We start from the raw sequence: 27,478 nt of genomic DNA on the forward strand, positions 1-27,478 counted from the left end.
ATAAAAGTCGAGAAGTCTTCTTCTTGACCCTCGGAATGGGTCTGGGCATCGTATGCAGCGCCAATCGTAGGATACGCAAGTGGAAGGGGATCACGTTTGCATTACAAAGATCAGCAAATAACTTCATCGATGCAATTGGAAACGAATTACCGAAGTTTGGTCGTTGAACTTTGCCATCTTTTCCTGTTGCAATATAGCAGATCGTTCATCAATCGTGTGGGATTGGGGCAGATTTGTTTCCGCGTGCAGATTATTATCTGCATGTCCTTCGCTTGGTAGGAGTGGGCCTGCGCCAGGGGCTTGCAGGTCTTTGTGTGATGCTACTCCTTGCATTGGCAGGAGTGCTCCTTCGAATGGGGCTTTTTGCCCGTCTTCTCCTCTTTGCGGCGGGAGGAGGCCTTCGTGATCATAGTCATCTTGCCCTTCTTGGAGGGCTTGCAGAACTACAATGTCTGCATCTCCATTTGTGGCCAGGAGTTCGGTTTCTTTGTTGATGTGGTCACGTTCAGCCGGGTCTTTGCCATCGGCTTCATTTGTAGGGTTCTTGCCCTTTCGAACGTCTGCAAGCTTTGGGTGCAGGTTGCCACTTTTGTCGATCTCTTCATGGATCTGCAGGGTCTAAGTTATCTGCACTGGGAGTATACCCTGTCATTGAGGGTCTGCTCAGGATCGTGTGTTCTTCTTGCTCTCCTTCACCAAGTAGAGAAAGGAGGCCAGGATAGCGTGGCTGGGTTGGACCCATGCCAGCTCTGATACCATATAGAAATTACACAGAGTCGCATTGACGTAATCAAATGTGTGTATTGAATTCATGAGTGAATCTTTACATAGTTGTTCGTGATGGTTATCAACCGTTGTATCTCTTGAGATCACTACGGAAGTGTGTGTGAGATCAAGACCTTATCGGTCTTACATTCCTATATGTTCATCACGTCGGTTTGCATGTGGGTCATCTGCCACTTCGCCTGAATCGTCATCTTCAATGTTGTCGTCAAGATCGTTAGCTTGGTCTTTGTTGGAATCCTCATTTGCATCGTCGATTTCTTGGTCTTAACGTGATTTGCATTCTTGTCTTGTTCTGTAGTCCCATCGTCTGCACAGCGATCGTCTTGTCAATCCCTTCTTCACTGGCCTCAGCATTGTTATGCATGTCGCCCAGCTCGTTGTACTCCAAACCATCATCAATTGCATCATTTGTGTGATCTCCGCTGAGGTTGGTTGCTTCACTTCTTTGAACGCTGATGGCATATTGTGCTTGATTTGCTTCGTCGTTGCCTTCATCACGTGTATCAACATCTTCATCTCGGATTTTAGATTGTTGACAGAATCTTCAGCTTGCCCTGCAATATCGTGTGGTTGATCATTGTTAGTCTGATGAACATTATGGTTAAAATCTCGGTCTAGGTCCTCTCCGTCTTGTTTATCTGCCAAAACGTCGTTGCCAATTCCATCCAAGTCTTCGTCAGGATTGTCATCTCTTGCATTGTTGGTAGAGGCATATGGCTCCTTGCTCGTAGATGTTGCATGATCTTTGTCTGGGTCTGCATCGTTGCTTGCAGCAACTTCCTCCTTTGGTTGCAGGTATCCATCTTCAGCCTCGTGTGCAGTATCTTGTTGATTTTCGCGATTGGCTTTGTTGCTCACATGGATGGAAGGGGGTATTTATCGTGATACAGAGAAAGAGTGAGGCCTTTTTCCTCATTTGAGGATCGACCTTGGGCTTCACATAATTGTTGTTGGCTCCATTATCGTGGTGGTTTTCAGCACTTCGCCGGTTTGCTTCAGATCACTGTCTGTTCCTCCTTTCTGGGCTAGGAGGTTGCCTCTGTTTGGGTCTTTGTGCCCATTTCGTTTTGTGAGCCCTCTCTCTTAAAGATATCGATATATATATCGAAAGTCAAGGTGGACAACAAAGTATGGGCGTAATGCTCTACAAGTACTCACATATTTTGAAGATATGTTGGGTGTTATTGAGGATTGAACCCAAGCGCTCTCAAAGGGAGAAAAAGTCCTAACCATTGAGACTCCAAGCCCATGAACCATTCTAATGCTTGGTTGCAAATTCCATCTCTAACAACCCTTTACGTAATTGGAAATTACACTGTTGCACATCCCTTACCAAAACAAATAGCTAATCTTAGCATTCTCTTTACAAGCTTTTTATATACAACAGATTACATAAAGGGGAGGTTAAACCAATGAAAAGCTAGGTTATTTCTTACTCATGTATATAGCGATGCTTCAGTAGTGCTATGTGATTCCATGAAACCCATATTGCGAGCTAGTACTTTGGGAGTCCACTCTATGTAAATCCTCTATATCACGTGGATTCAATGCCTTATTTCATATCTGTAAAGTTTTCATGAAAAAAGGACACCCTTTTTATATTCAATCGATGAATACCCCCTTTAAATGGTACCCTTGTATATGTTTTAAAAAATATCAAAAAAGATTTTAAAGACTCCTTCTGTTGAACCCATGTGCTATACTTAACGTATTTTTGAGTGACCCCTTGAGAGCTAGAATATCCTAGAGATAATGACATAAGGGAAAATAATAAGACGATTATGACATATTATAGAGAATAACAAGTAATATACAAATTATACATACGATGTTATCAATAATGGAAACAAAGAGAGTAAAGTTTAACTTTCATATTGCTTGTCAAATGTTCATATCAGTTTGTATTTACATTTGGAAAGGTTTTTTAAGCATGAAACTTAATCAAGCAATGAAGGTACCCCACATCTAATGCATTTTTCCTTGGATTAAAGATTTTAAAAAAAAATCTAAGCTAATATTGCTATGATATTTGATTATCATTGTGTTTAGCTTTTAAATGGTTTTCTTTATCAAAAGATGAGGAGTAAAGGTAAGAAAAGTATAAGTGGGAGTTGATGCTCGTCCAAGGAGGAGAATACAACAACGAGTAGGAGAAGTGCACTGTGTAATAGGGGATTGATCATAAGGATGACATCAAGAGCAGAGAGTAATCAAAATGAAGAAATAGTTACAATACCAATTGTGGATCATTCCCATGACGATCAAGGTCAATACTCGGTAGCGACAAAATGTGCACTGCTCTCTTGGGCAAGCTTATATATGCAATCTTAATAAGAATGATACCTTAAAAGGGATTATGCAATATTTAGTATGGAGTGTTGCATCAATACTCTTGAAATTGACTACATTAAGACAAACCTTGACAACGATGATGATTGTTGGCTCTTTTGATGTGAAGTTACTATTATGTTGCACAAACGATAATAAAACTCTATTTCCCAAATGAAGAAATATAGTGGTGTCATGCCTTGAAGTAATGTGCCCATTGAATCTTAGTTGGTTGATTCATTAGTACATGAATGTAGCATAGGGATCTATTAAAAGCATCGGGATATAAGAAGACTAGAAGTATTAAAATACTTGATTAATATAGACTATGTGTAGAGCATATGAAACCCTCTAGTCTCTGACATGATATATGCACAACTCGTAGTGTCATTAATAGTATTACAACTGTGGGCAAGAAGTTAAGTGTATTGGAAGACATTCACACTCAAATGTTAAAAGCACTCCTACTTATTTTTTGAAAAAAAAAAAAAGCACTCCTACTTACACATGGTTCCTAAAGTAACCTCATAGTAGAAAATTTGACCCCCCCCCCCCTCTGGCCCCCTTGCTTCTCGAGATATTGTGATGGAAAAAAGCATTTTCCTTTGCACTAAGTTTCAGAAGTAAACTTGACCTTGAGGGAGCTGAGCATCTCTTGCATATTCAATCTGCCATCGGCTAGCTAAAGCTTGCAAAATGACGATGTTTCTAATATCATAGATATGCTACTAAAGTCATGAAAAGGCATTGCTATATTTAGAATTACCGAGATTCATTGAACACATCACTATTTTTAGACTTCCTATCTCTATTTCCTTACACAACACTCTAGGCTCCATGCCTAGTGATACATTTGGATATTACATTATGCCATATCTAGGGGAAAAGAAACTATATTAATACATCTCTAGTTGCTAAGCCACATGCTCACCTTCATACATGTACTGGGATAATCAATAAAATCTTTTTAAGCTTGAGCATGACAAACTTTTCTATCTTTGAAATTTTAAATCCATATCCTTTGTGTTATAAGTGGAGTGCTTGAAGACTTTATCTTCATGCATTCCAGTGAGTTAGTTGTCATGAAACAATTGTACTAGATTTTTCATAGTGAGGTAATTTATACCTTCTTAGGAAAAAGGATGGTTGTGATTGCTAACAAAATCCTCATAAGAAAGAATCTACTCACATTCATTAGCTCAAGTTTTTAATATCTTAATAATACTCCAAGAGTGGGAGATATTCTTTTTTTCTAGTTTAATTCCATGTATGCTATGCAAAAGGAAGAGGTTAGTTTTATTTCCAACAAAGGTTGGTAGATGTTAGAGGCATCCCATTTATCCCTAGAGGTCTCCATGATTGCATTGTTGTATCCCTTGTATATAGACATAAGGCATGTATTTGAATTGCAACACTTTGACAATGATTAGCTAAGGGTTGCAACATGGGCAACACATACATGGCTATTGTTGGGAGCATGCGAATGATTACATTCAAACTTCAAGTGGAGCCTCTGCCTTTAAACAAAGCCCAAGGCATTCACTATGTAAAATACTCTACATCAATGCATACAACATAAGGGGTTGTAAAGTACATTATCTATGATTCCAAAAGGAAATAGAACCCCTTTTGTTGAACTCATGTCGTGTCTTACATATTGCTTAGTGAACTCCTCGGGGAAAAAGGATTCATGCTAGCTTTCCAACCTGGTGGTTTGGTAGAGTAAAGTGTGCTTTGGTTGGATGTACATAATGTACATGTATACAATTCCAAGTCTTTGTATTGGCATCTTTTCATTTCAGTTGCATTATGGAGATAAGTAATCAATAGTTCTTCAAGAACACAAAATGGTTTTTAGTGAATTTTATAAATCAATCAATAGATAAGAGTTTTAAATGGCAGCTTTCTTGTTCGGACTTTCCTTTCGAGCAAAGGCCCAATTATAATGTGCACATATGTACTTAGGAAATCACCAAAACTTATACATTCCCTAAGACACAAAGATAAACATGAGAAATGAAATGTTGTCCACCCCCTTGATCATGATAATTGTAATTCCCATCAAAGTTAACTTGATGAAAACTACAGAGCCTATTAGAAGACTGATGCCCCCCATCCTTTTAACTAAACTAGGGTTGTGATTGTCAAGGTTGACATGTAGTTGATGTTAGAAGATAATCATGCTTTCTAAAGTTCTAAATTCCCCCTAATGGATTCTTGAGAATTTTGAGTCTCCATAAACAAAATGTATTTATCTAAATCCATCTGTGAACATTTAAGATATTTATAGATGATTATACACTTAGGTATGATACTTTTCAATGGTTTCCTTGCCTTTGGATATAGATATAAAGAACTACAATATTTTAACCTAATGTAAATGCTATGATGCATTTACTTTTCCCCTATCACACCTTGCATAGCCTTATTTAGTAATGGTTTTAAGATTGCTTTGAAGAGCTACAAAGATTAATGCCGCTTTCACTTGTGCAAACTTGGTAGTGGAGAAGGCCCTTATATATGGTATGATGCTCCACTTAGGAGGATTCCTATAGCATATGCCATTCTTGATTCAATCAACATAACTCAAAATGAAACTTCCTCCAGGAGTTTTCATTCTCATGTACAAATGTTGACCTAGAGCTAAAATAGGCTATGATGGAAGTATATTTCAAAGAGTTGAACCTTTAGCAAAGAATCACTACAAATCCTAGATGGAAATCTTTACAAGGCAACATCCAAAACCTTATTTGCTTGCCTATGGATCCTAGATTTCAGCATGTTGAACTTTTACAACTAAAAGCTATTTAAAGTTATGGCTGCACCCATTGTCTTGTTGAAACATGTTTTATTGGGGCAAGAGCTACTTTAAGATTTTCCTTAGTTCTTATAAAGACAATATAGGTAAGCATAAGTATGTGTAAACATATGTGTACGGGAACCGGAGTGGGGGGGAGAGAGAGAGAGAGAGAGAGAGAGAGTATATTAAAAGTCTTCAAAAGACCAAAGGGTCTATGAGACTAGAAAAACCTGATACAATGTTATGAGTTGTGAAGCAGCTAAGACCCATGATGGGTACAAAAAGAATGAAAAGTTCATAATCACAATCATAATGGCACCAATACGCACACACACACACACACACACACACACATAGTTTGTACAAGCAAACCCTATGTATTGTGTGTTCAAGGCCTATTCATAACTTCTTTATTTGTGAGTATTGTATGATTAAAAAGACACCCTTTTACTACATAGATCTCTCACTTTTCTGCTTTTTGGACTTCTCCCAACACTCTATGTAAATATATTTATGTTAAGAACATGATTTAAAAACATTGTTTTGTGGAATGCATGTGATAGTCATATCTTTTTAAAAGATGAAACCTCCCCCCAAATCCAATCCCACCGCCCCTTTGAGAAGGTGCATCAAATCTTTTCACCTTACAATTTTGGCTATTTTCTTGTTTTGTTTCAAACGTCTTTCTTATTGCTTCTATTTTGGCTCTCATACATGTAAAATGTAAAGGTCAGATTCTTTATGTTGGACTAGTGTTTCCTTATCATGTAGTGAAATATTGAAGGTGAGCATCTTTGTGCATAATTGCAATAGGAAAGGCTTGTCAACAATATTTTGATTTGTCAATGATGCAAGAAGTAATATTAGCATTCAGGCTTGTATGTTCTAACATTCTGGAGATGAAGTGAATGTAAAAGATACTAGAAATATTTGATAATGAGGTTGGTCTAGATCAAGCAATAGAAAGAGGCACTAACTAATTTTGAAACAAGAATTATGGAAATGGATGAAGCTTTGAGATTATAGGTGGAAAGGAAACTTCTTTGTAACGAGGATTCTTGAAAGTTAGAGTTCTATTTTTTGTTTCTATTTAAACATTTGATTTTAAAAGCCAACCCAAAACTTGGGAGTGGAAAAATATTTGCATTATAATACACTATCATAGATTGGGAAACTTTAGCTCCATGGACTGCTCCATACACCCTCAAAGACAAGATGTATTGAACAAGGTTGTATAATTGATTTTCATAAAGCAAGTGTCGTCAGTAAACTGATATTTAAGAGAAACATGGTTAATGAAACATGCCTAAGATTATTATGAGGCAATCATCAAATATTCTAATTTGGGTACATAATTATAAGCTTTTCAAGATCTAAAGGACAAGTTGGTATGCAAGGTGGGTCTCCAATGGTTGAGGATGATGTATCTCTTGAGTTGGTGGGTTAAAAGTAAAACTACATGCTATTTAGGACCAAATTTACAATTGGATGTATGTTATGAAGAGTCAGTATATAAAGAATAATTTGGGAGATTTAGGGTCTCAAAAAGGCCTCGAATCGGTGTTTCCAAATCTTTGTGGATGAGAGGTATTTGAGGTAGAACAACGAAAATGCTCCTTTCTATGGGCTAGTGCCATCTTGATGTGACATCGCAATAATGTGATGCTAAAGAGCTTATTACAGATGGAGTATATTGCAAGAATGAGCTGTAAGAGATGCATCCTTGGATTTAGTGTCATCCAAGTTCTTCCCATGTGTGATCTCGTGTATTCTTCTCTCTATCCTCCATGATTTGCAACATGTGGTATCAGAGCCACTTTTCTAGGCTGTGAGTTTATAGTGCTTCCTTCACAACAAGAGGGGTCTTCAACAATTATCGTCAAGTGGAATCTAGAAGTCTTGGTTTGGGAGTTGTTTCTTATAAAAATATGTTTACTTTTGTTAGTTCCTTGTTATTAAAGATTCTTGTACCCTAGTTTCTATCATAATTTGTCTTTTCTTTGCAATTCTTGTAAAACATTAGTATAAAAAATGATCACGTATATGCAATAGGGTGGAAGGGTTCAATGTCATATCATTAGATAAATCGATTGCTAATAAGAAATACTTACATACCCTTTGACACATTAACATGTAGGCAAGCTAGAAAAAGATGTATATATTAAAATTCTCTTAGGCACATTTCACATTGTAAAGTAAGTATGATACTTCAAATTCATAGAGTTCATGTAGCTCTAAGACTCATCGACATTTTAGGAGACACATGCATATTTTGGTAGATTGTTGGTAGAATGCTAGCTTTGGCTATTCAAGGCTCCCTTACATATCATTCAAAGCCGGTACATCTAAGAAAGAATACAATGTCTCTTGTATACTTTTTGAGGAGACCGGGCTGGTGGTGGTTCACTTTTGGTCGCCATTGTGAACACTGCAAGTCAGTGTGAGATTAGTAGAGTTTGAGTAGGAAAAATGATTATTAACTTATGTAAGAAGGGTCTTGATAGCTGCAATGGATAAATTAAAGAGTTACTTGTGCAAAAAAGTTTGAAAAACCATATGTAGATAGGGTGATATTGGATATTTCCATATAGTGAGGCATCCGAAGGCATGCGAAGAAAATATGGCAAATAAGCATACAAAATTGTTCGCATGCTTCTAAACACTTCCATACAAAAGAAGGTAGGCACCTAAATTCCATAAATCCAGTAAGCACAAGATAGGCCTTACAATGTGCATCCAAAAGTATCTATCCCTAGAACGTGCTTTCCAAAAGCGCTCTTTAAGGGGGTCACTATACCCAAATTTCACAAGAAGAAGGGATCCGGGATCCAAATGTAAGTAGGGATTTTAATGTTATGCCTTCAACACACACATAAAGGGTTCTCTACTAAAACCCCATAGGCATGACATTGCCCAGTCACGAGAGGAGAATATAAATCCCTTCCCATAGACATTGTGTTTTCTTATTTTCAATGAACCCACCCAGGTAGAATTTGGAAATCTATCGTAAGTATATAGGAAAAAATAGACTCGTTAAAGCCCATCAACCTAATTTTTTGGTCCTTGAATAAATTGATCACATATAAAGGAATGGGGTTTTGAAAGGATGATGTAGACATAGTTATGATATCTGCAAAATGTGAGTGCTGTGATAAATGTGAATTGAGAGCTTTCCGATTCATTGGAAATATCTTAGCTTTTGGATGTCATTCGCATTAAAATCGTAATTAATGGCATAATCATTGCATTTCATCACCTTATAAGATATCCTTTCTTCATTATATCATCATTTTCTATTCTAGCTAGTTCACATATTTACATGCAATTGCACTGGAAAGCTTTTTGGCCTTTTACAGACGTTATTAAATCTTTCTCTCTCTCTCTCTCACTTTTTTTTTTTGTTGACAATTTTGCTGCTTTATATTACAAAATCAATATCCCAAGATGGGATGCGGGAAAATACATCATGAGAAGATCTCAATATAAGATAGATACACATCATGATCTATGTACTTAGTTTGTATAGAGTCTAGAGTGCCCTGTAGCGAACCCAAACAAAAATTAAATCAAAATCCTGTCTAGGTGGGTGTATCCCGAAGACCCATAAGAACTTTCCAAAGGTAGCAGTTGGAAATCGAGTTCGCAAACGCTGCCCCAGGAAGCTTACAAAATCACGAGTATGAGAGCAATGCCAAAGAAGATGAGGCACAGAATCCCGTGGAGCCAAACAGCCGGAGCAATATTCTTGTGTGCCAAAAGTTGCCCAGATGGAAGAACTCCCAACAAGGCTCGCCACAAGAAGACCTGTTGTCGGAGTGGAATTTTTGAATTCCAAATCTGTCTCAATCTCCTCCGCCACCACTTTTCAGTGCGATTCATTCGCCAAGGCTGATTCGCCTTCTGAGAAGCCCATGGAGGAGGCAAAAGCACTTTATATAAAGAAGAGACAGTAATATGTGACAGCCTCAAAGGGCGACAGGATGACCATGGAGAGAAACAGTCTAGTCTTGAAGACAGTCCTCAAGCTCTAATGGCGGAATGAACTGAAAAGGCTGGAGCATTCGAGTAATAGTTTGCCACATGAATCTATAATGCATACCAAGACCAAATTTTGCAGCAGCGAAAGGAAAAGAAAGGGGAATTCTATCATTATGAATGACATTTGCAACTGAGTGGATCCCTTTCAAGCTAAGGAAATATGAGTGTCTTGGTTCCTGCACTGCCAACAGAGGGGCAGAAGCCTTGGACCAATGTATGCTCTCTGCTTTGAGAGAGTTTCCCTGCAAAGAATCCTGACCATGCCATTCCAAATGAGAGAGGACATGCTTCCAATCCAATAACATATGACAGACCAAAGGCAAGCCTTTGATCCTGCCATCAACACAACCCAAAATAAAGTCCCATTGTGTAGGCTGCCAATATCCAAAAGCAGGAGTGGTGAGCTGCAAAAGATAATGGTGTATCATAGCAGTCTAAGCCTAAGAGCCCTGTAAGAACTGTAGCATCATTTTCCCCTTGCGGGCAAGAATATCCACAATGTGAACGTTAAGGATATTCAACACCCCATGTATTTTTGGAGAATAGAGATGCTGTAACGAGAGTATTCTCAAACTTTTCTTGCCATGTTTTGAACGCCAAAAAGTTTCCAGAACAGTGGACATAAAAGAAGAAAGTTCTGCCTTCCTGAACATTATCAGAGGCAAGCAGAACTGATAAAAGCCACCAGAATATATTGAACAATTCGTAACGTGACATGTAAAGGCCATGTTGCCCGCTTCCAATATTCAAGCTTTTTTTTCAGTTTTGTTAATATCCAGTCAGCATCTTGGCGACCACCAATGATTGGGTGGAACCATTTTCCCTGGCCATAAAAGAGTATGCCACTCTTTTGAATGCAATGGCAGTAACTTAGATTTCTGAAAATTTACATAAAGACCAGCCACTAATCCATATAAAGATAAAGCCTGCATCAAGCAAGATAGATCCTGCTCTCTCTCTCTCTCTCTCTCTCTCTCTCTCGCTCTCACACACACACACACACGCACACCCCTGTACGTTGAGGTTTTGGACATTAGTGTGATCATGGACAGCTTGCTAGCCATGCATAGCCCACATTGATATACCTGCAGAGTGGACATATTTTCAAATGATACTTCATGGAATCGTTTAACATCTACTGCATTGATGTTTCTGGTATTTGACAAGATACACACGTATGAATGATTTGTATTGGCTGGAATCCAATATCTTTTCCAACTGGCTTGGAGATGGAAGCATGAATAAGCTCAAAGCAAATCATCTAAAAACAAAAAGAAAGTAGAGGATAGCCAACAGCTTGCAAAACACAATTCTTTCCCTGTAGAAAGGCAATGCATTAGAGGAGGGAGGCAAAAGTCTGAGACAAGTACACAATAGAAATGTAGTTATTGTGGAAAGAGTGGAGGACCTGATAGGGAAAAGGTTTCTTATTGAGGACTTTCTGTCTCAAGACCGACAAACAATCTCTCTCTCTCTCTCTCTCTTTTCCTCTCTCTCTCTCTCTCTCGGTAAATAGCTCATCTGTGAGATAACCTACAAACAGATGATGGCCTTCAAAACTTGCCCATTCTTTTTGAACACAGAGAGAGATTCTGAGGTCAAGTAGCACTGTCATTTTTCTTATTTTTAAGTACGACTGTCAGCAGCCTTGTCCTAGAGTAAGTTAAAACAAGGTTTGCAGGTGATTTTTGCAAATTTCTAAGCATTTTTTGGAGAGGGTGATTTTGAAAAACAGCGGCTGTCTAAAGACTGAAGCTTGAAAGATAGTCAAGAGGCCTACTTGGTGCAATGTTAGGATTCTTCAAAGGATGCATGTACTTGAAAGAAGGCTAGCATGGGGTTTGCAATCTTTTATCTATTGGCCTAAACAACTCGAAGAAGTATATTGGAAAAGATGCTAGAAGATATTTTTCAAGGAAAGGATTCAGACAAGGATTGTAATATGTACTCTTTTGTACTGGTAGTACTCAAAAAAAGAATAAGTAGAACCTTTCTTTGGGATAACTAGGAAAAATTGTGAGATAACATTGACCAAAATGTACTGCAACCATACAATTTGGCATGTCTGATCAGAAGTTACTGCGATTGAGTTAACAAAGGGGGCCTATATTAGTTTACCTTCTTTCTCTTGTTGTTAATGCAACGTCCAGATGGCCACTCTTTTGACGCTTCTGTTAGGAGCATGGCCACATAGACATGTGTGCATGTTCATGGACATGTGTACAAAAAGCAAAAAAAGAGGAAAGGAGGTAGTGTGAAGGAGAAACAGGAACAAAAAAGAAAAGGGAACGAAGCACAAGCTGGTGATAGTAGGAGTGAATGTGGGCAAAAATGAAGGCAGTCATGTAAGGAAATGGCATGGTAGTACTGGAAGGAAGGATGAGGGCGAGGATATAGAGGAACAGCATAAGCTGGAATAAAGAGGAAGCTTAAGTGTGCAATTTTGTTCTGTGGTTTCCATATGTGTAAAGGCACAATTTTCAGGGGACATCAGGATATATTTCTTCACAGTAATACATAATTTACAATGTAGTTATTTGTTCTTTTGATAGTTTCTTCATAGTAAATTAGTAGATGGAAAGGCACTTACGATGAATGTAATAGACTGGAATCCATACTTTCTATGGTTTGCCTCTTCCACTACTACAGAAGCCTGCATGATGATGATTAATTTAATATGTCTGTCTATTCTCAGTCCTGGAACTCTGCAATAAAATTTGGCATGTTCTCACCACACGAGTTTTTGGTAATTTTTTGCATCATAGTTCTTCAGTTAGTTTGCCACTTCCATGGGAGACCGTTGTGTATTGCCTTCTTTGTTATCTTTATGAGAGTATTATTTCGTTTCTCCCTCTCGATTCTGACATCTCTGCCAAATTCCAATTTATCCTATGTACCCGTGTTTTCCGATTGACTAATTTCCCCAGCCAATTCTTGATGTCCTCTTTCATTATGATTTCTCTTTTGCTTTAATGAGGAAATTTTGTTTTTATCTCTTCTACTCCAAATTTCTCATAAACGTCTTTAAAAAATCTCTACCTTGCCCTTCAAACTTGCTTACCTTTCTGTAATTCCTTTGCATAAAGCTTTCCAAACAGTTTTTTTGGGTCATCTAAAGCTGCTCATCTGCTTTTCTTCATGGCTCTCCTCTTCTTTGTCCATACCATTGTCTTTGGATTCATTTTTTTGGGAGATTTTTCCCTTGCTGTTGCCATTTTCCAAGCAGGTTTAGTGTCTTTGCACTCTACATGCCAATTATGCATGGATCGGTACAGATTTTGGAAGCAATTTACAGCCAGAAAAAACCCTGTGACCACAGCTGTAGCTGCTACATATATGATGTTGATGAGCTTTGTCGGGCCAGCCCTCTTGATTTGATTTAGGACACCACCCTCCAGATTCAACCAAGGAAGCATGTGTATTTCAAAGGATAATTGAAATACCCTTATCTTTAATAGGTATTTTATGCTAATCCTTCACACTTCATAATTTTTTTTCTGAATCCAAAATGGAAGCTCCTTTCAACCTTGTCTCTCTTCTCCGATTTTGCAGGCCTTCCTGAGCTAGAAATGTTTTCAGCATTGGGACGTCCCCTAGATACGTTTTCTGATACTGCTGTATAATTACAACCTATATTTGCTCAGCAAGTAGTATAGCTTTTTTCAACTTTTCAAGCCTCTTCTGTAGGTTCTATCTTAAGAACTCATTTCTGGTCCTTGCCACCACGTGTGTTTACAACCTCTTGCTTTGCTAGGAGACCCACACCACGTGACATCCACGGATGGTCGACAACACTCTATCTTTGACTTTATGCTACCACTATCTCATCGGGTCCTTCATGATCTTGTGTTTGATTCTTCATTGTACTTTGATAACCTAATAAACTCTCTCCCTCTCTCTCTCTTTCTCTCTTTTGGGTGCCCCCCCCTTCTTTTTTGTATCATCTGGAGGTAGACACATATTTTTTGTATCAGGACTAGACACACCGTCCTTCATAACCTCTTTTTTGTAGAAACGGTTGGCTGGCCCATTTTGAGACCGCCACCGTTATGCTCATTGTATCAGTTATCTTTAGTCTCATAGACCTTCACGGTCTCCGGAAGACTTTAATAAACTTTCTTTCTTTCTTTCTTTCTCTCTCTCTCTCTCAATTTCAAGAAAGCCTTCAACACAATTCTATGCAAGAAATTATGGGAAAGACTGGAAAAACTCAAAGTCCCTCACACACTTAGAGAGGCTACATATAGTCTATATGAGAGAGTATTAGCTGAGCTTGCACAACCACCTGTGATGGATTGTGCTCAAAAGGGAAATTGGTCATAAGCAGTGACGTAAGAGTCAATTAGGGATGTCCCTTCTCACCAACTCTTTTTGGTATTTTTATTGGTGACCTAGAAGAATGGATGAGAATACTCAGCAGAGAAGGTATTCAAAGTGCAAGATGTGTTCTACTGCTGATTTATGCAGACCATGTAGTCTTCTTCACAAAGAGTAAGTAGAAATTACAAGCGCATATAAATGCATTGGAAGCTTCTATAGACACTCACTATGGAAGCCAACATAGAAAAAGGGGAGCCTTGGGAAATAGCCAACTCATATAAATATCTAGGGATGGAATTTACTAACAACTACAAGTGGAGTGCATGTGTACAAAAAAGAATCTTGGGAAGTTTGAAAGATTTATATAGCTTCCAAAATACGTGTAGGAAATCCCACCCTTGGAATTGGGAAATGAGAAAATTTCTATACACAATGCTTGTACAAACAGTGATACTTTGTGGGTGTCCCACATGGGCTCTTGGGCTCTCGAGGACCTGTTGGAACAGAATAGAAACTTTACATAAAAGATTCCTCATATTGGAATTGTGAGTTAAACGTCTGATACCCTACACGATCCTACTAGCTGAGACATGCATGATACCTCTTGAGTGGGAAGCGTTATGCCAATTCTTGGTTTATCTCAACAACGTTGAGAAGGTGGATGCCAACACGATATCTCACAAGGCATTGAAAGATGCAAACCACTAGATGGCAGCGAGAAGGGATGAATGGATGGGATTATGAGGTATAACAGTTGCTGATATACCAAAGGATGCATGTGAGATCAAATAGCTAGTGACACAGAAGATGCTACATAAACTATGGCTCAAACTATGGCAAGACCCAAGGGCAAAAATGCAGTTCTATAAGCAGAAAATTAATCCAATGGATAGCTATGGGATTCAAAAATACCTTGGGGAAGACATATCCATGTTGAAAAGGCATCTAATATGCAAAATGAGAACCAATTTACATGATCTAGAAGTGGAGAAGGGAAGGTGGGCAAGACGCAAGGTCCCAAGATAAGAAAGAATGTGCAAAATCTTCCCCATAGGAGAGGTGAAAAAATGAGCAACATGTACCCCTAAGATGCTGGGCCTATGCACACATTAGAAAAAGATGTGATGACAACAGAGGCAGCATGAAAGATCTATTGGAGCAGCCACCTACAAAGCTAGGAAACTATCTGAAAGAAGTTTTGGAACAATGAAACAAAGCACGCTAGCACACAAACTAGCCCAACAAGTACTAACTAAATAGTCTATAGTATTTTATTTAATCGGACGTAAAAGATCACACTATTTGTTGACAGTGATCACTAGTCCCATAGATCCTTAAGGGTCTCAAGACGACTTCAATAAAATCATATCCTCTCTCTCTCTCTCATGGGAACATGCATAGTATGTCTATGGATCACCTCCCCACTACCTGGCTTTCTTTTAAAACGATCACTTCCTTCATCTACCTAAGGAGAGATTCCATCTTGCATTGAGTTACTTGTAAATCCGCCTTCCATACATACCCAGGATTACCATAAGGCAACTCTAACTCTTTTCATAGGAATGAGATAGAGGCATGCTCAATGATCCATCCTTACAAACCACTAAGGGCTAACATTATGTGCAAGATGTACCTGCATGATATATGCATGAGGTGGGCCTGATCGAAATCAAGTAATGAACTGCATTGCCCCATATACTATGAGATTAGAGGCTGCTACCTTTGTTTGTTCGATTGTGCTTCGTGAACACCAAGCAAATCACTGACGACAAGGATCCACAATATAGATCCCAATTTCTCCACGAGGTGACTAGGTATGGGGATCGACCTATGACACAAGCAATAGAGCAACAAGAAGCTTCCAAAGAAGGCCACATAAATAGGACACTGTAAAGATCATGAGATAAAGTTAGAAACCTACCATGTGTCCCAAGTTTGAAAAAGGGAGGAAGGAGGTGCATTCAAGGCACCCCCAAAAGTCAAAAAGGTTGGCACGGCGCTGGGGCAAGCTGCCGAGGACAGGAAGGCTGTGTCGCATGCATGCTTATCACGTGTCCATGCAAACTATAGGCGTCATTTAGGGAAGGGACACACCCACTAAAATGTGAATGCCCATTTTGGCACGCAGCAAGACTTGAACTCATGACCTTTTGCCAAGGACCCTCCCTCTTACCACTGGCCCAATTAGCCAATAGTACAAATTCTCTCTGCCACGTTCTATATAACCTATTGCAACGTTTTGCCTCTCCATCATAATGGTTTCTGAAACCTTGTACAATCTACCGAAACCACCTTAACCTCCATTATGACCCCTCCACATAGGATTGGGTTATGAAAATTAATCTTTCACTAAGGAGGGCCAAACCCCAATTCTCTCCTAATGGTTGGAGTATGCCAATGGTAGGTCATCTATATGCTCCTAAGACACTTAGATTGTCAATTGGGTCCTTGGAAGGCTCATAGTGCTTGTCTCACTCATCACGTATAAATGATCCTACATAGTTTGAGGCAACATAAACATGCACTTGGCATCCTTTGAACACTACTCTTAATCTCAGATAGTGTTGTTGGATGCACTAGGCATTCATTGTTCCCTTGCTCGATTAAGGGTATTATGTCCCAATGATACTGACCTTTGCCAAAGCCTCTATCAATTGAGACCCTTCCATCCATTCTAAGCTGAGCAGTGAATTTAGTGGGCTCATAAAGCATACAAAGGGCCTTCATAGTGACGTCACATTTTATATCTATCTTTTTCTCCCTTGGATTTCAAATATTAGTATTTGTCTTGGGGATGGATGCTTGATTAGTGGCCCCACCCTTCAAGTTTTTCTTATTATATTTCATTCTTTCAATCTCATAGACCCTTCGGTATTTCGAAGATCTTAATCAAATATCTCTCCTATCAAGAACCATTCTTGCATAGTATGCAAATCTACATACCAAAGAAATGTGAATATTTTCTCTCTAGAATGCGTACATGCTTGGCAGTATGGAAACAAGGATGTTAGTGAATGTTCCCAAGTATTGGATATTGCAACTAAGGATGAACTGGCATTATTTAGTAACCTTGCTAAGACTGACGGGGTTTGCGAAATTTTCTAAGTTTTTTTTTAAAAGAAGGATGAATTGGCTTTGTTCTAACCTTATTAAGACTGATGGGGTTTGTGACGTATTCTAAGAAACAACATTGCAAGTCAAATGGTAGTAAGTGATCATTTCTATGTCAAAGAAGATTTCTTTAAGCCTTTTGAGAATGTTAGGTATGCCATACTAGCCACCACAAGAGCCTGTGATAAGGTAGTCCCATGGAAAATGCATTTATAGAAATTATCGAAAGGAAAAATTGATCTTCTCCATCAGAGAGAGGTGAAAGGTACAAGCATTTGGATAGGAGTGATTTTGAAAGTTACTGAGGCTAAGGAAGTATGCACTTTACAGGGAAGGGAAGGACTCTTAGTTTGTAGGGAATGCAAAGAAATACACGCGCCCTAGTGTGACGTTCTAGTCTCTTTGTAATTTCTATACAACGTTCTAGTCACATAAGATTTTGTGAGGAGTAGGGGCCATGGATTTTGTACTAAACATGATGCACATCATATTTCTCTAAAGGGATGGCCTTTCATGATGCCAGAGATCTTTTAGGCCTTCATTCAGCAAATAAATATTTCTTTCTTGTTTTCTTGGGTCTTCTTCTTTCCTTCACACTATTGTAAGCATTGGGCATAGCTGCATTAGGGCCCATGCTCATTTGCTGTCCCACTCAACTATACACCTAGTCAATCTGTTTGGGTTTTAGAGAATAGGGAGTTATAAGTAGTCGCCCTTTTGGATTAGCTGCTCCCATTTATTTGTGTGTGAACTCAGAAATGGGAGACGACAATCTTGTTGTACTCCATGCATTGTCTTTTAGAGGGTATAACTAGAAGAAATGTCTCACCATTATAAGACAACTTCGACATAGCATATTGCATTACTTATATTGCTTGTTTGCTAATAACAACTCTTCAGAGGCAGAAGGGGAAGATCGAAGCTGTCTTTATCTTCAGCTTGTGGCTATGGCAATACATCGCTTGGAGTATATGGGTAGCATGCTTCAGCCCCAGTCATCGGCTTCCAGCATACTTGTGAACATATTGCATGACATCATCTATACCATGCCAGCCATTTGGGAGTAGGTTACGGAGGGGTCTAGGAAATAGCATGTATGTACTTTCTACATTTGCATGAACCAAGGGATCCGCTAGTTATATAGTCCTCCACCCTGGTTGTTGGCGCTTGATTCCGGGATACTCTTGGCAGTGAGCTGTGATCCCGAGAAACAGAAAGCCAGATGTCCTTTCTGATTGGTGAAGCGGTCCTATGGATAGCTGATCTATATCATTTTTCCAAACTTTTCTAGCAGAAAATTCTTTTCTCTAGAAAATTAGAGACAATCCTTTCATTCTACATGAGCATTTGCAGCTCCCTTGAGCATTGATGGAACTAAAAGGACAAGCATGCATACAGTGGCTAAGAAGATGCCTCTCATCATTGACATGCTTGCTATGACAAGAAAAATATGATGATGGATCTCCCTCGTCCTCTCTTCCAAGTATTATCCTCTGCAAATCAGTAATTTTGTTTCCATACCTTACAAACTGGTGAATGCCAAGTTTCAACATGTTGTTTCCTTGTATATTTCTCGTGCGGATTTGATGCACTCCTTGGTTGTCTCTCTCTCGGAAATTCTAAAGAATGTGTACAGAGAGAAACTAAATAATCAATACGCATTATAGTGGACAAATTAACTCTAGTAAACTGAAAAACAATATTTCGCAAGGGCTTAGATAGTTGATGCCCGTGCCATTTTGGTAGTAATGTTTGCAAAAGCCCAGTACATTGATGAGAAGAGACACACTCAAGGGATGCCAGCTTTATGTGAAATCATTTACTTCAAGAAGAGGCTATACATTCTTCTAACAATTGTAAGAACACTTTTTTGATTAAAAGCTCTAGCATCTTCTGTCAATACAAAAACGTTTGCAAGGAGACCTGTAAGCAAATTAATTGGCCTGTAGGGCCTAACATGCTTGTATTTCTTGTTTTAAATCATAATGTTTCTTGTATTATTGTAGATGGGCATATTTCTGGTATTATTTGTATTCGTAGTTGAGTTGCTCATGTTCACATCGTGCAATATAGATAATGAGAAAATGTGAATGCTTTCTGTCAAATACTTGACGTAGTATTCGTATGCAATACTTGTTTTGGCAGGATAGTGGACTTATTTTCAATGAAAGACCTGGTCAGTCGCACATACAACCCCTAGGGTTTGAGAGGATTTCCCTGGATTTCAACCGCTCACCATTTTCCTCTCAGCAAAAGACATCATCCAGTAGTACGCCAACTTGGAGCACCCCAACAGTGCCTAGGGATGCAGATATTCCCTACAGAAAAAGCGATGGTCCTATGTCAGTGACAGAGCCTATAGCTCAAAATGAACAACAGGATTCTGAAGTAATGGATTCTACCCCATTGATAGTACTTCATGATACTCGAGAAGAACGCAGTCCAAATAATCAACATTGGGAGAGCTTCAACTATTTGGAAGGAGAACCTGAAGAATGGAATTGTCTTAACCCAAATGTCGCTGGAAAATCTGTTGCTGATCCATCAGTTGTGACACCATCTGAAACAAATGCTCCATTTCAAATCCCAGCAAAGAAAGTTTCTCCCATCGGAAAGGAACCTATGTCAAGTCCAAGGGCAATCTACCAACTGCCTCAGAAAGTATCTCTGCAAGCCACTTCTCCTAGTAATAAATTTTTCCTGACCACGGTTCAGAATGTATCAAGCACAGCTTATGGAGTCAACCAGAAAGATAAGATTGTTGATAAGGCTCATGCAAAGGATACTTCATTAGAATTCACTGTTAGCTGTCAAGTTGGTAAAGACTTGGATGGCAGATCATCGGAGAAGTCTGACCAACAAGCTGGTGCTTCCACAGCGGAGCCTGTTTCTGGAGAAAATGTAAAATCTCCAAGCATAGATCGAAACAGACTGGAAGAAGGGTCCTTAATCCCAATAACTGCAGTGTCCCTGACTTCTAAAGACGATCCTAATAAAAAAGGGAGAAGTATAGTTGGGCCTGTCAGTTTTGATGCAAATTCACCACAACGGCGTTCGACTTCTTTACTAAATTCTCCTTTACATTCTTTGGACTGTAGCTTTCAGTCTAGGTCCTTGAATCATGTCGTTTCACCTATCAGAGGAGAGAATCCAGTAACATCAGCTAAAAGAAGTCCGGAGCTTCAAAAAACCAAACAAGTATCACTGACAACTCCTAATCCTGATGTTGTTGTGAATGAAAGACCTTTAATAAAAGAGAATCAGGCCAGCTTATATGGAGTCAATGCAGGTCAAGAAGAAGAGGCTTTTAAGTTTTCCGGATCAGTAACAGACTACAATGGTGTGTTTGGGCATCAGCAAGGGGGGTTTCCTCTCTCTTTGTGGATGACAGAGGTCAATCGGTGGCCAAGGAAACCTCAGCAGAAGACCTTGCCAAATGCTGGCATGGGGAACTTAAGGCCTCTTATTCCAATTCACAAGCGCTCCAATGCATGCGATGTAACCAGACAATTCCCAATCGTGGAGTTGAACAGCTCATTTCCTATTCCCAAAGCAGCTGGCGGTAGCAACCAGGAACTCGCAAATGCTGAGAATGTGCTGACTGCAGCAGGGCTTCCAAAGCAGTATTCACCCATAAATCCATTGAAGTATGATGTTAGGGAAAGGCTCTCACAATTTGCAAAGGATTTACAAGCCACGGCACAGACAGCACGTGCTAAGTTTGATGACATTGATGCAAGAATACATGATAAGCGTCTCTTCGCAATTTCTGATCCAGTTTCACATCAGCTAGATCAGCAGAGTCACCCAGTGTCCATGTCTGGTTCTAAAGAGACTACTTCCAGAAAGATGCCAGTCCATGATACACGAGCTACAGGACACGCTTCAGAGACAAATCTTGAATTCAGATCAAACTCTGGAGCCCAAACAAGTCAGGTCAGTATTTAGAAAATATATTAGAAAAGGCTGTGCAATTCATACTTACAAGCTTACCTTCCTACCAGGACTTATATAAGATTCATATATGTTGAATGCAGCCTGCAGGTTTTCCTCCAAGCTTACCAGGGTGGATGCAAGCAGCGATAAAAGATCAAATGGCTGTTTCCCTAGCACCCCTGGGAATGCTAGGGCACAGTGTAGATCAGTCTAAGTTATTAACAACGCTATCCACTACAACCAGGGAATTGGCTACTGAGCCAACGATATTCAATGGTGTTGGGAAACCTGTTTTGCGACTGATGGGCAAAACTATGGTTCTTACACCCGGAGTTGATCAAATGCAAACTCAAGGCGTTGGCAATCAAATCCATTCCCAGGCTAGTACAAGCTACTCAAGTTTCTCACAGCCTATGGTGCATGCAACTCAAAACTGCAACCCATTATTGCAATCAGACACAAGCCGACCGCGGAAGGTGCCAAGGCAAACAGGTATTTTCTTGATTGGGGAAGAAGTATCAATGTAGTTGGTTTAACTTCTGAAGGCATTGAGAATTACAGTATTACAGGAAATTTAGAACGTTTCATAATTAGAGACTTTACTAAATATTGAATGGTTGATGCAGACAAGAGGTTAGACCGATATGCACCATATACACCCTTCCTGGAATGTCGCACAACAGGTCAACCTGTATTTGGGAGTAGGCAAGCAGATATGTCCTCCAATCCATTTTCACAGGCTCCAATTCAAATGCTTGCTTCTGATGGTCCTATGACAAGTAATAACAGGAAGGCTGCTTTCAGTACACGGCAAATAAGCCCTATCCCACTGGCTGGAAATCCCTCCGTGAATACGTTTGCACAAGATTGCTATGGTGCTTTTTCAGTCCCATCAGTCTCTAGACCTAGCTCTTCATTGGTGAACAGGAGTTCCTCTTCATCTTTTGGCACCAAATACCTCAGCTGGCAACATGAGAAACTGAAGAGGCAGTCATCTTTCTTAACTGGCACAAGCATTTGTTCTCAGTGTGGGTATCCTGTCTCAAATTCCAGTCTTTGTAACAGTCAAAGGTGCAGGGGATATTCATGGGCTGTGCAAGAGGACAATGCGACTGATGGCAGTCACTCATATGGCCTATTGTCAGCTAATTCAAATCCGAAGCACTCCAGTTCAGCGAATGCCAAAACACTCCCATCATGGCTGTCAGATGCAAGACCCAAGGAAAGGAAACAGCAACCAGCAGACATAATCATTATTGATGATGAAGATGATCCAAAGGCCCCCTCTGAAAGTCCGTTACCAACTACAAGTTCCATGCAGGAAGTGAATTTTAATTCTCGCTTGCTGCCATCAAGCTGCAGGACGCCTTCTTTGGTTGGGCATCATTCGTCGCTGCATCGTAACTCCACCAACACTACTTTTATAGCAGGTGAGCAATTTTCTTCTACCCTGCCTTTTTCACAGTTTACAGGTGCTGAAACCTTTCTTCCTCCCACCAGCAATACTTTTTCCTGGCACAATGGCTCAAAGATTAACCTGCATGATAAGACATCTGGATCTTATGGGCGAACTGGGCCTGTCAAAAACACAAATATGGTTCTGCCCACAGTTTACCCAAGTGGCCCTAAAATTGTAGATTCTGTTTACTTTCCAATGAACATGACAGGGCCAAACTTTCTAGATGTGGTAGGTGAGCAGGAGTTTAGGGAGCCGAAAAGAAGTAGAACACTGGAACACCAGAAAAAAAAAAAGAATTCTTTGCAAGCAAGGAACGAAGAAATGTCCAGGGCTAGCAGTTTACATAGAAAGTGCAGTAGCAACGATTTCAACACGCGTGACCCGGCACCTCAGTGTTGGGGAGAGGGGAGCACAACAGGTAAGCAGAGTGCCACCGTACAGGCTATCAGAGCTGCTGTTGAGCAGCTTCAAGAGGAAAGCAGAAGTCGATATTACTTTTCAGAAGATTTGATTTTGGCTAATGCCTCCAGAATTGAGACTCGCACATATGGTCCAATCGGTACAGAAAGTCCTACAGCTGTCTCTTCTTCTTCACATTCTCCTGTTCCAGCAAATTCTGTTGAACCATCCAGGTCAAAACTTCCAAAGGCTAACTCCCCAAAAACATCTATTGGAATATGTAGTACAAACATGAATCCAGCAGAAATGGACTGTCAAGAATCTGGCCAGTTTGTTTCTATGCCCTTGTCCTCATCAATAAAGGTGGGACATCCATACAATCGAGATCCCTTGCAGGAAGACCTTCATAGTGGAGGTTGTTCAAGCCTGCAGTCCACAGTGACAGTGCAAGATTTGTACTCTCCACTTCAAGGTCTGCACCCCGCCAACTTGCTTAGTCATCAATTTTGCTCCTCGGCTGCAGAAACAGTAGATATTCTCCCACACGATTCAGGCATGAAAGGAGTTCAACAGTCTGATCAGCTGCCAGTCATATTTGATTCCTCCAAAAAGCATTTCCCTTGGTTCCCAGGAAAATTTGCGGTTACAACCTCCCTTCCGGGGACTAACTCAGAGACTGTGATAAAGACTACAGCGACTTCCACATCAGTTGAAGCTGACAATCCGAAATTTATCCATAGAGCAAGTCTGTGCCAAGGTTTAAAGCCTTCGACGGCAGGGAGGAAAATCTTAATCGTGAATGGAAGAGTCTACCTGCAGAAAGGGGGTGACACAGTCACAGATGGGCAACCAGGGAGACCAGACGATGTCAATAGACACCCGATGTTGACTTCCAGCAAGCAAGATCAAGTATACATGGAGACGACTCTAATTGAGTCGTTAGACGATTTGACAGCAGCTCCTCCTTGTACTATGACCGAGAGTCAGGTGAATTCTCACGTACAGGAAAAGGAAACGACACTTCCAGGCGCTAGTTCGTCAGTTGCAACTTCTGTAACGTTTGGAAATTATCTCAATACGTCACATTCGAATACAAACGTAAACGTCATTCCTGTCCGTGATGACGACGGACAAGCAGGTGGGATTTCAATACTTGGAGCCATAGATCGGGGCACGGCAACGGTAGCACAGAGTTCGTGTGAGCATGATATTGGCAGTGCAATCACAGTGCCTCCTCCAGGAGCTGCCGTTTCTACAGAATGCTTCGTCACAAATTTAGGGAGTCCTATCGTGGGCATGGCCGTGCATTCGGCACCCACAGCAATTGTCGCCACCCAGAGAGAAGACGTAATGTGCTTTTCTACCACGACATCCGCTGCAATAGATGGCGTGAGACATGCACCAAGCCAATTCTTACAAGACACGAGTAGCAGCAGGCAAACAGTCATTTCGAACACAAACCCACTAAATCTGCAATCTGTACAGGGCAGCCAAGCAAGCGCGGTGGCAAGCCAAGCATTGAGCGGGAACTGATGATGATTGACGAGATCCTGACTGCTGCGGGACGTTCAAAATTTGTGAAAGCGAGGGCAGCAACCGAGGTATGAAGCTAGAATCTTGTTGGGTTTGACTGATGATGATTCAGAATCTCTTACTTTCCAAGGACATAGTATAATATATGAAGCCTGTCGTTTTTGTTTGAAAGCTCATTCGACACACACTTCTACGTGATGCTGTGTCGTGAAGGATGTGCGTAATGTGAACGGAAAGCCAAGATCCTCATCCTCACGTCTCACAAACAGATTTCTTGTTTCCTGCATTCGATAATAGTAATTGCTGTAGAGCTTCCTCAATAATTCATGCATGAAACTCGAAGAAGTTCTCTCATCTATACTAAACTAGACTTGCCTTCCATACAAAGAAATTACTCTCTTTACAGACTTTGGCATACCTGCATGCTTGGTCGAATGCTGATGCTTGCGGAAGGCAGCCCAATAAACATTTGATCTTCTCTTGTTGTGAGCTGGTAGAAAGAATCATTCTCTACGTGTGAATTTCTTCTGTGAGGATTGAAATACAATCGCCAGAATTCACTGCTGTGACTGCTACATCTTGCATATGATGTTTGTGGCCCAGGAAATCTCAATAAACATTTGATCTTCTCTTGTCGAAATTTCTTCAGTTAGTATTGAAATACAATCGCCAGAATTCGCTGGTGTAACTGCTACATCTTGCATGTGATGTTTGTGGCCCAGGAAATCTCATCGATGCATCTCAAGTTGTTAAAGTAGTCTTTCATTGATGGATGTAATCTGTACACTGGGTTCAATCCTCACACAGTCGTATTTTGGATTTACGTCGTTCATTCGAGGTGGTTAAGGTTTGATTGACCAACTGTTGTCTTCCATGGTTGTTTTTTTTTCTGAAAATGAATGGAGCTCCTAAATTTCCAATAGCTCTACGCATTAATTAAAACATTCTTTTGCATGATCTCTTTCTAATGGATCCGAGTCGCTTGTAGATCTTGTAATAAAAACCAAAACTCGTTGGTCACCAAAACATGGTGATTGATCTGTCAACTCTAGGATGGAACTCTCAATCTATCAATTCTAGGATGGAACTCGTACAACCCTTGAAATGGAGCTCAAAAGTTTCAGCTATTCTATCACAACAAAAGCATAGCATTATTTAAAATTTACGCCTTGGGCATTTTGCCAGTGGCAAGCTAGCTAACCATGGCCCCCATCTTTTGAATGTTGAAAAAATGGGATGGCTAAGCATGCACTTTTTGAAAGGGGAGGATGTCACTTCTGGGGTTCTCTTGCTTACTTTTCAAATGAATCTCTAGAACCATAAAGACTTTCTTCAACTTTCTAGAACTTCTCGTGTTTGTGTTTCAGCTCTCAGGTATTAAGATACATTGTAAGAGCGGATGCGCATTGTAAGAGCAGATGCGCTCAGACATACCCCACCACAATGGATAGGAGATTTAACTGACCCTTCTCTAACTTTAACCAACTCTTCATTCTTGATGTAAATGATATATCTTTAGATGGTGGCTACAGGAAGGGGAGAGAGAGAGAGAGAGAGAGAGAGAGAGGCACAACCAAAGAGTGGTGGAAAGTATAAAGCTTAGTCATATCAAAATTGGTAATCTTAACGACCTTTTGAGATGTCACTACTATATTTCATAGTTACCTATTGTAGAGCTTCAGGGAGTCACTATTTGTAATCCCTATATGATATATGCATTCAAGGTTTATTTTTCTCCTTTTATACAAATCTGTAACTTTAATTCAAACTATTTTTTGTGATATCCTTTTGTAAATATTGTATGATTAAAAGCCATTTAATCTATACAAATTTGTGAAATATTTTTTATGGTGTCCCTTTGTAAATTAAAAGCATGATTTTAAAATGCCCTTCTGTTGAACGCACATGTTTATCACATTTTTCGGACATGGTCTACTTGAGTTGTAGGGCTTTGAATTTTAGGTCCTCTCATATTAGATCCCTTTGTGCATCAAGCCACATGTTTCACTAAGAAACTCCTAATTAATACGAGAGCAGCATGTGCACTAATAGTTAGGAGTTTAACTAACTCTTCTGGCTAACTTCTCATTTTTAAAGGTGTAGGGTGCTCATTAAAATAAATATAAGACAGCACGTTTGTTCAATAGAAGGGGTTGTATTTTCTTCTAGAGTTATAAGAATATACATACATAAGTGCTACTTAAAACCATTCTATTGTATGCATGTGATATAGGGGGTGAAACCCCTAGTCTAAACATACATGACATATACTTCATATTGGGTTTAGCATCTCATTTATGATATATAAATCATAAATGATATACGATAGAAAGTTTATTATGGGAGGGGGGGCGGAGAGAGAGAGAGAGAGAGGGGGGGGGGAGAGAGAGTTTATTAAAGTCTTTGGAAGACCAAAGGGTCTATGATACTCAAAATATGGACAAGTGATCAGGGTTCCTTTCTTTCTTTACCCAAATGGGCAAATAAATGAATCAAGAGATAGCGAGGCTTCGCCTTCAAAAACGACTACGAAGAAGAGTAGCGAGACCTTGTGGAAGAACCCTTAGGTCTTTGGGGCATTGGATTCTCACCAATGTTTACGTTACTCAAGCCGACATTCTCGCTTTCGCTTACAACCAACTAAGGCATAGAGCCACTAAGTGAGCATCAATATCCATGACGAATACAAAAAGAAAGCCCATAATCATGTTCATATGGCATTGACACATAGGGGGGAAAAACTCTTTGAGATCACGGAGAGGATGGGA

At 39.8% G+C, this 27,478-nt stretch overlaps 1 protein-coding gene across 1 annotated transcript in view; it reads left to right on the top strand.

Annotated features, from left to right (window-relative positions):
- The window catches only part of LOC147887369 (uncharacterized), a 38,961-nt gene extending 13,620 nt beyond the window's left edge, over positions 1 to 25,341 (top strand). Inside the window, exons 3-6 of the mRNA XM_087394290.1 lie at positions 19,529 to 21,319; positions 21,421 to 21,811; positions 21,946 to 24,524; positions 24,663 to 25,341. Of these exons, the coding sequence (XP_087250416.1) occupies positions 19,529 to 21,319; positions 21,421 to 21,811; positions 21,946 to 24,524; positions 24,663 to 24,710 (4,809 nt within the window). The 3' untranslated portion in view covers positions 24,711 to 25,341. The remainder of the gene's footprint in view (positions 1 to 19,528; positions 21,320 to 21,420; positions 21,812 to 21,945; positions 24,525 to 24,662) is intronic.
- Positions 25,342 to 27,478: the final 2,137 nt, after the last annotated feature.

This window comes from Dipteris shenzhenensis, chromosome 23 (genome assembly GCF_047967505.1).
Source record: "Dipteris shenzhenensis isolate YYH24624 ecotype China chromosome 23, Dip_SZ_1.0, whole genome shotgun sequence".
NCBI lineage: Eukaryota > Viridiplantae > Streptophyta > Polypodiopsida > Gleicheniales > Dipteridaceae > Dipteris > Dipteris shenzhenensis.